A 13188-nucleotide genomic window follows, 5' to 3' on the forward strand; every position below is an offset into this window, starting at 1 on the left:
TCGATGTTGGTGTTATATCTCACACTGATTCGCACACAGAAGCACCACACTCACTCGATACAGATGTTGCAGCTCGCACTGTCTCACGCACACAAGTAGAGAGCGATGGTCGGGTTAGGACACGCACAGGGAGGGTGGTGAGGTCAGTGAACAGGTTAATAGAATCTATGGCTCAGATGCCATTTCTACGGAGTGTGAGGGTTTGAACTTTGATGGAGGTTGGAGTCATTCAAACTAGTTTAATGTGAGTTATTAGGTGTCTATCAGACAGGGTTGTTTTGGGCCAAGTGCATGGTGTGGCGTATCAGGCGTCACATTGATCTAGGGGAATACTGAGACTTGATCAACCTCATTATTTTCTGAACCTCGTAACCGAGGTAGCTCCTAAGTTGACTGGAGGACTAGATCCTTCTTTTCACTTGTGCCAGTAGTCAGTGATGGGCTTTACCTTTCCTCTTTCTCTTTTTATCCTGCTGTCAGGATGTTGGTGAATTTCAGGAGGGGTGAATGTAACCAGGTTAAAATTAATGTTTTTATTTTATTTTGTTTGAGTATGAAATATCACCAAATCCTGTCTGTGTGCTGTTATTTGTGTTTACTACATTTTATTTTATGTCATTATTTACTTTTATGTATGTTTTCCAACGACCGTCATATACGTGTACTGTCGCTTTAAGAGAGAGGTCTTGTGGGTACACGGAAGAGGGAACGCGGGAGAGGCCATTTTTGTTTTGTGGGAGGAGTCTCAAGCAGCGATCGAGCCGAGCCACGCGAGTTTCTTACCGTAGGACAGTTTTGCTGGTTGAGGAGAACGTAACCTTGAGTATCCCTGTAAGAAGATACTGCAAGCTGTGGGATAAAATACTTGTTTATCCTTTCTTACATCGGAGTCCCGTGGACGGTTTCTCCTTCTAACGCACACGAGTGAAGTCCGGGCAGTGGTTGAACTTTGACCCCCACGTCCGTAAGAAACACCGCTCCCGCTGGAGGACTGGACGTTTGTCGAAGGGTTTGAAACCAAAATAAATGGCAAGGTGAGCCAAATAGAGTCCTGTGTGTCCCCCCTCCTTCCTTGATCATGATGATGATGATGATGATGATGAGAGACTGAGGGCCCCCACAACACCTGGGGCCCCACCCAACTAGAACACAACGCAGAGCTGATGATGAGAGTGACGGGCGTGCAGCAGGCTGACCAGCATAGAACAGCATAGGACTGCCCCCGTTACACCTCCGACTTGGTCAGATGTCCCTACAGACACAATTGGCCGTGTCTGTGGGTGGGAAGCCGGATGTGGGTATGTGTCCTGGTCGCTGCACTAGCGCCTCCTCTGGTCGGTCGGGGTGCCTGTCCGGGGGGGGGCTGGGGGGAATAGCGTGATCCTCCCACACGCTACGTCCCCCTGGCGAAATTCCTCACTGTCAGGTGAAAAGAAGCGGCTGCTGACTCCACATGTATCTGAGGAGGCATGTGGTAGTCTGCAGCCCCCCCGGATCAGCAGAGAGGGTGGAGCAGCAACCGGGATGGCTCGGAAGAGTGGGGTAATTGGCCAAGTACAAAAAAGAGGGGAAAAACAAAACAAAACTTTAATTTTCTAGGCTGATCTTAAGCCATAGATGATCTCTAAGCATGACTGTGATACTGATTTGTGGCATTGCCCAGATAATTTCTGATTTGAGTCCTCTATGTCTTGTGCACTAACACTATTCGCACTGGCCATGTCATGCATTCTTGGCTTTGATACTGATTTGAGGCATTGTCCAGATAATTTGTAATTTGAGGACCCTGGCACTCAAGTCACTACTGATAATATATGTGTTTTGCATTTAACACAACCTGCACTCTTTGCTTTGATGCGATTTCTATTCACTCAGTGCTCCAAGATGTCTTTAGGCAGGAACAGATCTGTTAATTTACTGACACTCTTGTCAGTTGCTTTAACTGAAAAAGAAAACGATTGTAAATGTAGAAAGAGAAAGACAGGGACTTTAAAAAGAGATTCCTTGCATTCTGGGCAATACATTAAAAAAAAATCAAACTAAACAAAGAGTTCACCCGGCATGGGAAGAATTGTAATCCCGCCGTCACCTACCCTTTCTCACCCATCACTTAGTGTGTCCCCATCTCCAAACACACTCCTCCTTTGTTGTAAATCAAGCTGAAGTTCAGACTGAATACCTCCTCTGGGGTTTGGCTGAGGCCTGGAGTCTACAGAGCGAGCTGATGAGAGGTTTGAGATGTTTATCACGTTGGTCAGGGATGAGGCATGTTTACCACAATTGTAACTGGTCATTGTTGTTTTGGGAAGTGTGTGTGTGTGTGTGTGTGTGTGTGTGTGTGTGTGTGTGTGTGTGTGTGTGTGTGTGTGTGTGTGTGTGTGTGTGTGTGTGTGTGTGTGTGTGTGTGTGGGTGTGTGTGTGGGTGTCTGTGTGCCAGATGAACCTTATATGAAGTACGGTTTGACTAAAGGCTGTCGTTTGTGTTCGCAACTTGGATGAACCTCACGCTCGTAAACCTCACCAGACCGAGCTGCTCCTCTGTGAACTAGTGATGAGGCTGATGGCAGAGTTTCCATATAGTGTGGTAGTGATTTTATTTTACTGAAAGAACTACAGTCCAAATCAAACATGCTTCTTTCAAACACTTCAGTGTAACAAGATAAACTTCAGCAAGGCTGACTTGGTGATCCAGCAGATGGGGGACAGGTTGTCTACTTGGAATCTGGCTGGAGAATGTCAGCCACGAGGGGTCTTAAACAAGTTAAACTATGAATCGTTATTAAAATAATGGTATTACTGGTCGTTACTAATAGTTGTAATCCAAAAAAAAGAAAAGGAAATAGTCAGTGTGGGTTATAAAACAGGAATTAGCAACTTGTTTTAAAACTTTTGCTAGTTGTGTTGATATGCTCCACAAAAATCCTCAAGAAAGAGAAATGCTTTCTTCATTCTTAATACCCAACATCCTACTACCTAATATAGCCTCCCTCCACTGGCCTCATCTGTCATCGACCCTCGCTTTCCCCTTACAGACTATTATTGGGCACCGTGCCTCGCATCCACATGATGTATCTAATGGTAGAAAAAACAACAACCGAATATTCATTCATTCATTCATTCATCTTCAGCCGCTTCTCCGGGGCCAGGTTGCGGTGGCAGCAAGCTAAGTAGGGCACTCCAAACGTCTCTCTCCTCTGCAACACCTTCCAGCTCCTCCTGGGGGATCCCAGGGCATTCCCAGGACAGATTGGACATGTAGTCCTTCCAACAAGTTCTGGGTCTACCCAGAACTCTACCATGGTTCTCTATCGGAATATGGTGGACTGCTCCCTCCCGGTTGGAGATGAGTTGTTGCCTCAAGTGAAGGAGTTTAAGTATGTTGGGGTCTTGTTCACGAGTGGGGGTAGGCTGGAGCGGGAGATTGACAGGCGGATTGGTGCAGCATCAGCAGTAATGGGGACATTGTACCGGACCGTTGTGGTGAAGAGGGAGCTGAGCTGGAAGGCAAAGCTCTTAATTTACCAGTCAATCTTAGTTCCAACCCTCAACTATGGTCATAAGCTCTGGGTAGTGACCAAAAGCGTGAGATCGTGGATACAAGCGGCTGAAATGAGTTTCCTCCGTAGGGTGTCTGGGTTCAGCCTTAGAGATGGGGTGAGGAACTCTGACATCCGGAGGGAGCTCGGAGTAGAGCCGCTGCTCCTTCACATTGAAAAGAGCCAGTTGAGGTAGTTCGGGCATCTGATTAGGATGCCTCCTGGGCGCCTTCCTTTGGAGGCTTACCAGGCACGGCCAACTGGGAGGAGACCCCCGGGGTAGACTCAGAACAACCAAATATCTGGAGCAAGTATTTGCAATTTGTGTCTTATTTGCTGTACTCCCATTGGTTTTAATTCTGCTTTGAAACCAAACAATTTTGGCCTCTTGAATATGAGATCTCTTGGTAATAAGTGCTTTATGCTTAATGATTTGATTGTTTTTTAACAATCTGGACTTTTTTATGATTACTGGGACATGGCTGTCCCCAGGGTACACTGTTCCCCTGATTGAGGCTAGCCCCCCTGATTTTACATATTTTCCTATTCCCAGGCCCTCTGGAAGAGGGGGGTGGCCTCGCTGTTTTTTATAAGTTAGGTCTGAAGTGCCATCCTGTTACTTTTGGTAATTTTATCTCCTTTGAGGTTTTATGCTTTTTAATCACTGGCCTTCCCCCCTTTACTCTGCATCTTAATTTATAGGCCCCCTAATCCAGTTAATTTCATCTCTGAGTTTTCTCACCTCTTATCTGCTGTCATGCCTAAATATCACAGGGTGCTTATTCTTGGTGATTTTAATATTCATGTGTGTTGTCCTTCCCATTCCCTGACTTCCCATTCTTTTGATTTTATAGACTCTTTTAACCTCATTCAATCTGTTAAAGGGTCCACAAATTCCAAAGGTCACATTTTAGACCTTGTACTCTCATCTGGTTTCTCTCTTGAGTGTCTTAATCTGGTGAATATGCCTGTATCTGACCATAAAGCTGTTGTTTTCAAATTTCCACTACAGCTTGCTAAACACGCTCTCGCATTTTCAACGCTGGCTCTGCAGTTAAATTCTAGGATGCTTTTAATTCATGATCCTTTAATCCCTCTACACCCCAGCCCCCCCCCCGTCAATCCAGATGCACTGTTAAATTCATTCAATGATCAATGCCTATCCATCCTTGACTAAATTGCACAGTTTAAAAGTAGGAAACAAAAATCACATAACCTCCCCTGGCTGAACGATCACACTCGTGCCCTTAGGAGACTCTAGAAAATCAGAACGACAATGGAGGGTCAACAAGTCTGAATTAGCACATATAACACCCTTAAAAAACAAATATTAATTTACCAGAAGGCAGTTAAGTATGCGAGATCAGCGTACTTCTCCAAACTGATATCAAGAAATAGCCACAACCCTAAAGTTCTCCTTAGGGTAACTGATTGTTATTAATGGTCCCTCCACTTTTTTTGAACCTGATGTTGAGTTGTCTGAAAATTTTCTCACTCAGTTTGTAAATAAGGTGGAGAATATTAGGTCCCAGCCTGGCCCTTGCATTCGTTCCATTCCCCATGTTAATTCTGCCTCTTTTACCCAGTTCCAATCCATTACAATTTCAGTGTTAGACAGTACAGTCTCCATTATGAACGCCTCCTCCTGCATCTTAGACATCATTCCCACTAAGCTGCTCAAGGAGGTATTTTCAACTATTATCCCCGTTATTCTGCAAAATTTTAATAATTCTCTGGCCTCTGGTTCTTTTCCAGACAGTTTTGAGCATACAATTGTTCACCCATTGCTGAAGAAACCTAATTTAGATCCCCTTTCCTTAATTAACTACAGACTAATCTCCAAATTGTCTTTTTTTTATCCAAGATTCTGGAGAGAGTAATTTCATCTCAATTGATTTCTTTTATGAACACTTCATGGTACCCAGACAGCTCTAGTTAAGGTCACTAATGACCTACGGGTGACTGCAGACAGAGGTGACAGGGAAATTTTAGTTCTTTTAGACTTGTCAAAGGCAGACTAAGTGCTGCCTTTGACACAGTCAATCACAACATCCGCTTATAGACTTGGGTTGGCATCAAGGGCTCGGCTCTTAGTTTATTACACTCTTACTTCACCAACAGAACGTTTTCTGTTGTTCTGGGTGGCTCTACTTCCTCAATGGCTCAGTTGGGTTGTGGTGTCCCTCAAGGCTCAGTTCTTGGCCCCCATCTGTTTTCTATATACATGCTGCTCCTTGGCCAGGTCATTCAAAATCACGACATGTTATACCCTTTTTGTGCTGAAAACACTCAGTTATACATGCCACTGAAACCCACAGATCCTAGCACCCAAGCAAATCTCACAACTTGCCTTGCTGACATTAAATCCTGGATGTTCGAAAATGTTCTTAAATTTAATGATGATAAGTCTGAGGTCATTCTGTTTGGTCCCCAAAATTCCATCAGCCCTTGTGTTACTAATCTTGGTGGTCTGTCAGGTAGTCTTAAGCAGGCTGCTAGGAATCTTGGGGTAATATTCGATGCTAACCTCAGTTTTGATAATCAAATCAAATATGTTGTTCAATCATGCTTTCTCCAGCTCAAGCTAATCTCAAAAATTAGTTAATTTTTATCAATTACCGATCTGCAAAAGGTTGTGCATGCTTTTATCTATTCTTGGCTTGACTATTACAACGTGCTTTACTCGGGTGTCAGCAAGGGTTCCCTCCACCGTCTGCAGTTGGTACAACATGCTGCTGCTCGTCTCATTTTCGTATTGATTTTAAAATTTCATTGCTCACTTTTAAGGCCTTAAACAGTCTTGCTCCTACACACATTTGTGATTTATTAACCTGGTATACGCCCTCTTGATCACTAAGATCCACAGATGGAGCCCTGCTGGTTATCCCCAGGTCTCATCGGGCTTTTGCTGTAAGAGCCCCCATGCTATGGACATCTCTTCCTTTTGAACTCAGACAAACCAAGTCTCTAGCTTCTTTTAAATATCGTCTTGAAATGTATATTTTTGTGAAAGCTTTTACAAATGTTTGATATTTGTTTTTATTTATTCATACTGTTTTTATTTTTACGCTTACTTATTTGGCCTTATTCTTATTTTTGCCTTGTATGGTTTTATTTCTTTGTAAAGCACTTTGTAACATTGTTTTAGAAAAGCGCAAAAAATAAAGTTATTATTTATTATTATCCATCCATTATCCATCCATTATCCAAACCGCTTATCCTGCTCCCAGGGTCATGAGGATGCTGGAGCCTATCCATTTATTATTATAGGGAAGTTAAAAAATAAACACTTCAAGCACTTTTATATCTGCGCTAATGTTATTGCCCCTTCCTTTCCTTTCCATTAATGATAGGTTTGCCTCTTTAGTTTTTAACTTAATTTGATTCGTTGTTTCTTTTATTTTTGCGGGCAGGTTTCAGTCGATCAGACTGGTTAAAGACAAGTTCTGACTGTATTTTACATTGTTAGCTATATTCACTCTTGTAGAAACCAATGAGCTAGTAAGTGATCTATTGTGGGATTCTCCTGGCATTAACTCCTATTTATGACCACTCCTTTGGAGAAAACCTTTCCAGGTGAAATGTTGGAACTGTGTTGACATTTAAAAAGCAATGCTTTTCTTGAGGGTGTTTTTCACTGGGATGTTGTGACAATTGATACCGAGACACATTACCATGCTAACCATAACCACAGTAAAGGAGCCATTACAGTATTAGTACCATGTTAAAAGTCCTTAATTAAATGGAGGACTTAAAAAAAAACGACAACACTGACTTTAGCTTAACTGACATGTCTGTCCTCTCTTGTCCAGACGCTGCGAGAGACACCCATGCCTGGTGGGGGACAGCACCTGCTCTCAGGCACCAAACTCCATCTCTTTCCATTTCCTGTCTGTGGTATCCAACATGTCCGCCCCCCGTGTGCTCTTCAGGGTGTCGGCGGCGCGGGTCCTGGGAGACACGCTGCGTTTTGGCCTGGCAGGGGGCCGCGGGCGGGGCCATTTCAGCGTTCAGCGATCTGACCGCCAGACAGGCACCCTGCTCCTGGTGAACCCTGTCCAGGGGCCCACCACACTGGAGGCGGAGGTGGAGATGAGCGAGCTGGAGAGAAACACCCTACTGGGCCGTTACCTCACCAAGGTCACCATGTTCGTGTCACCCTACAGTTTCTAGACCAGGCAGTATAAAGCGGGGGGGGGGGGTTAAATAGAGGCGTTATGTTATAGTTTATATAATTTGCATCACTCTGTCAGCATATAAAGAATTTCAACTTCTATGTACATCAAATACAAACTGAGGGTCTGACTCAATGAACTGGAAGTGAAATGACCCAGACACCGTTGGTGTAGAGGAATGAATAGATGGGAGATATGAGGACCAAAGTGACTGGATGCAGGAGACTGAAAGTGAAGAAAAAATGGATTCTACATTATCAGCTACTCCAGTGTACTCAGCAGCTCGATGAAGAGGTGTGGACTTGAGTCATACGGCTTGGACTGGAATCAGACTCAAGTCATAAATTTGACGAGTTTAGACTTGACAAAACAAAAAAAGACTTGCAACTTGACTTGGACGTAAACACCAATGGCTCGTGACTTCACTCGGAATTGAGCCTTTTGACTTAAAAGACTTGATACGCTCTCCAAGCCCAAAGATAAAATACTTTAAAAGTGTACAGCCAATCAACTCTTCTTTTCCATAATTAAAGATCCACTTTGAATCAGTCTGTAATAAATACACAGTTTTAAAAAGCATTCACAATTTGCATAAATTTAGTATATCAACTGTTGTTAAAATGTTAAAATGTTGAAATAGCATTAATTCTGATGAGGAGCATATGATGACTTGTTTAGGACTGGAAACTCAAAATTTAGGACTTGAGGCTTACTTATGACTCGGTCTTGCTTCTGGCTGATTTTTAAGATGTAAAAAGAACTCGAAATGTTGGATGGTTATTGGGCAAAGTTTCTGGTAAAGTAAAGTAATTTCAAAATCCGCCTGGCGGTCATGTTCTGGTGAGACAACACGGCTGAGGTTCAAACCACTGTATGATGTGGGTGGGTAAGGTCAGGAGATCAGACACATCCATCCTGCGTTCACTGTAAACCTGCAGCGACAGCAGGCCCTGCTACCTGCAGAGGATGGGACCCTGTATGTGGCCATGAATAAACTCTTTATTTTCCCCCTTTTTCTCTGCAATTGTACCCGGCCAATTAACCCACTCTTCCGAGCCATCGCGGTCATTGCTCCGCCCCCTCTGCCAATCCGGGGAAGGCTGCAGACCACCACATGCCTCCTCCGATACACGTGGAGTCGCCAGCCGCCTCTTTTCACCTGACAGTGAGGAGTTTCACCAGGGGGACGTAGCGCGTGGGCGGATCGCGCCATTCCCCCCAGTCCCCCCCCCCCCGCCCCGAACAGGCGCCCCAACCGACCAGAGGAGGCGCTAGTGCAGCGACCAGGACACACATCCACATCTGGCTCCCCACCCGCAGATATGCCAATTGTGTCTGTAGGGGCGCCCGACCAAGCCGGAGGTAACACGGGAATAACATATTTAAAATGGTACTGGAAGATGTCTGAGAAGATAGTTAAGCACGTGTTGCCATGTTGGAGCAGAGGAAGAGGGTGAAAGGTCACTTTTTCTCAAAAGGAAAAAGGACTGAGGAGTGTCCGCTTTCGTAGAAGTATAGTAGGATTTGTGCCCAGATCCTGTCAGCTTTAGCAGTCCGGTACTATCCCTGTTGTTTCTCTAAAGAAAGACATCAGACGAGACACACAACAAGTACGCTTAGCCCAAGTGTGAGTGTTTGCTGTTATGCGTGCCGGGAATGGATTTACAGGGAGGCTATCAAACCAGGCAGCCGTTTGGGTTTTGTCCGGGATATTTTGGTCATCGGAACAAATTGCAGTTTTGAGCCTCTAGATCAGCGCTACATCTTCTTCATCCACGACGGGCCTGACATGCAGCTGCCTGCGTGTGTGGGAGGATGAGAATGTAACACTGCCCTGTCAGACAACACACACACACAACCTATCTGCCCCCAGACTGAGGCAACACACATACATACACGCACGCATGCACACACACAAAACCTGTCTGCCCCCTGACTGAGGCAACACGCACACACACACACACACACACACACACACACACACACACACGCACGCACGCACACACACACACACACACACACATGCGCGCACAACACACACCCACATGCACAACCTATCTGCCCCCAGAATGAGGCAACACACATACACACATGCGCGCGCGCGGACACACACACACACACACACACACAACCTGTCTGCCCCCCGACTGACTGAGGCAACACACACACACACACACACACACACACACACACACACACACACACACTAAGTGATCCAGACAGCCCACCTCCCCGAAATCCCACGGTTAACAGCAGGTTTGTTTTTGTTTTGTTTTTTTTTGTCATTCATATTTTTTTCCAAAACACCAACATTACAGTACAAACAAAAACAAAAACAAAAAAACAGAAGCAAGCTTAACAGCGCAGCATGACAGGCCACAACACCCCCCCCTTCTCCACAATACACAACACTCTATATGATATGCATACATCAAGGCTCTCTTTTACATATTGCCACCTAATGATCCATACCACTGATAAATCTGAGAAAGCTACCCCACATTTCAGTGAACTTAGACACAGAATCTCTCACTGTAGCTGTCATCAACTCGTATCAGGCTGTCGCCATCATCAGTTCAATCCAGTCCTTATAGCACAGTGTGCTTGTATTTTTCCAGTTCCTTAATATAACCCTGGCTGCATTAAGGAAGCCTGCAAGGGCTAACCCAAGCTGTGCCTTTGTGAGTCCAGCTGATAGAGCAGATTTGTCTCCAACAAGGCATAGACGTGACGAGCTTGGCAAGGGCTGGTCCAGCCACTCCTCAATTGCCCCAACCACTCGTGTCCAAAATGGGGAAACCAGGGGACAGTCCCACATGAGGTGTACAAAAGTACCCATAGAACTTTTACATTTCCAGCATCCATTGCTTTGAATTAGACCAAGCTTTTTAAGTCTGACTGGAGTCCAATGATACCTATGAATTATTTTCTTTTGTTTAGATTTGTTCTTACTATCCCTTACTGACCAGCCCACATTCTGGACAATATTCTCCCACACATCTTTATCAAGTTCAATGTCCAGGTCCCTTTGTCATATCATCCTCAGACTCTCACTTTCACCATACAGACCATTGGCTGCCGTTTTATAAAATGCAGAGGACGACTGTACAATATTGGGAAGCTTTAGGAACCTCTGTAATACATTCTCATCCTGTCCTGTATTGTAACACATAGACTGTACACAGCTCCGTAATTCGAGAAATTTCCTAAAGTCCCCTTTATCAGTCAGGTTATAATGATCCTTTAGCTCTTGATAAGAGTAAAACACTCCATCAAATAAATCAGCAATTGTGGCTAACCCCTTACTGTGCCCCCCCCCCAGCATACTGTTTTCTTCCCTACCCTAATTGCAGGATTCTCCCATACAGAAGAGTAACCTTGTTTATATTGAGAAAGGCCGAACATTTTATTAAGCTTGCTCCAAACCTTGCTGAAGTACTGGATTGACTTCCCCTCCAGCATGAAACTTTGAAGGTTTTTGAGACAGAGCATCTATAAATCTAAACGGGGAGGTAAGCGATTTCTCTATCTCGATCCACCCCAGATGTGAGCCACTCCCTGACCAGTGTTTGCATAGTTTCACCATCTCAAAGGCAGTGTTGTACAATTCTATATTTGGCAGTGCCAGTCCATCCCTCCCTCTACTGGTGAATAGCTTATTAAGACTAATTTGGGGTTTCTTCCCATTCCATAGGAAGTCCCCAACTACATCGTTATACTGCTTAAGCACCGATGCAGGAAGGTTTAAAGGGAGCATCATATTGATATAGTTAACCTTTGCGGACACCATCATTTTAACTGTATTTATTTTTACCCAGAGAGATAAATTCAACACTTTCCACTTGGCAAAGCTAGTCTTAATGTTTTGGAGCACTGGATTTATGTTAATTTTAACAATCTCCTGAAAGTCTGTATTCAGACTTATACCTAGATATTTCATCCCCGACAACAGCCATTTAAAAGGAAATGTGCCAATGTCAGCAGGGGATCAACCCACAAAGACTGGCATTACCTCTGATTTTTGCCAGTTGATTTTATAACATGAAATCTCAGAGAAATTCTCAACAATGTCCATGACACCTGGAATAAAGGAAGCTGGGTCTGATATTGTCAACAAAATGTCATCCGCACATAAAAAAGGTTTTATGCTCCCTGCCTCCTGCCAGGACCCCCTTAATTCTCAAATCCTCTCTGACTGACACTGCTAGTGGCTCCACAAACACAGTAAAGAGTAATGGAGATAAAGGATCCCCCTACCTAGTGCCACGTCCCAGATTAAAGAAGGGGGACGTGATACCATTCGTGTGAACTGCAGCTCGCGACGCTGAATATAGTACCTTGACCCATTTAAATATACAGTCATGGTAGCAGCCTCAAGGGGTGTGTGTATAAAATACGTACCCAAACCCTACAAGGTCCGCGAGGGGCCACGGGCCACGGCCGCGGGAGGCATGGCGATTCACTGATCATCCTCATCTCCCCCCTGGTCATCCTCATCATCACCCATGTACTTGAAAGATAACAAATAATAACATTACTGTCAGCTGATACATATGGTCACAGTTACACACCCTCATACATGTCCACATCTACCATGTCATCATCCGCGTTGTGCGGTGGGGGTAGCAGCGGCAATGCTGCATGCAGTTGGTATTGAGACGGCGAATACAGTTGCACATTGAGAACTACATCAGGGGGTAAAAGTCGTTGATGTTGTTGTACATCGGGATGTTGCGGTTCATCATCGGTAGAGGATAGATTATAATCACTTGCCTGAAATGTATATTATAATGTGTGTTATTATACGTGTGGTGTACAGTTAGCATAACCATATACATAATATAGTGTACTTTACAACAGTGTATGTGACATAGCAGCGTACTTACAGACCGGGTCAGGATTATGGTAGAAGCCTGTAGGACAAACGGTTGTGGCGGACAACATACATGACAAGGGTGCCCGGTTAGCATATTGCACATACAAACAACCATTTCAGATGTAAGGTAGTAATGCAAATCCGCCACAGGGTGGCACTGTTATGCTGTATGTTCCCCTGGGAATGCCGCAAATGGCGATGTTTGTCCCTTTTGCAACACCGTACCCCTAAGTCTTGTCCCGGGCAAAAGGCTACGTTGATCACGTTTTTTGTTTCTTCTGCCGGAAGCTGGAGTATGAGGAGGCCAGCGGCCAGCTGATTGATGAGAGGTGAGGTGTAAGCGAGTGCCAATGAAGTGTCCAGGTCTCAGCCACGATCCCAAGCCTCCGCCTCCTTCCTTTTCCACGCCAACATCGTACTACAGCAAGCACAACGCAGAGTCCCAGGGCGTGTAGGGAGACGACGGCCGAACGCAAAGTGCGGGTTACACATACATATTATGTATGTATGTATGTATCTTACCGGACTGAGCTCGCCATGGTCTGTTTCAATTCCACTGTCCCCGACACTGCTACTAGGTTGTGACAACCAGCGTATACCT

The 13188-nt window shown here is 44.7% G+C and overlaps 1 protein-coding gene across 1 annotated transcript in view; it reads left to right on the forward strand.

Annotated features, from left to right (window-relative positions):
- The window catches only part of si:dkey-234i14.3 (fibulin-7-like), a 29736-nt gene extending 22027 nt beyond the window's left edge, over positions 1-7709 (forward strand). Inside the window, exon 12 of the mRNA XM_056282344.1 lies at positions 7349-7709. Coding sequence (XP_056138319.1) covers positions 7349-7709 — 361 coding nt within the window. The remainder of the gene's footprint in view (positions 1-7348) is intronic.
- The last annotated feature ends 5479 nt before the right edge of the window (positions 7710-13188 follow it).

This window comes from Lampris incognitus, chromosome 6 (assembly GCF_029633865.1).
Source record: "Lampris incognitus isolate fLamInc1 chromosome 6, fLamInc1.hap2, whole genome shotgun sequence".
Taxonomy (NCBI): domain Eukaryota; kingdom Metazoa; phylum Chordata; class Actinopteri; order Lampriformes; family Lampridae; genus Lampris; species Lampris incognitus.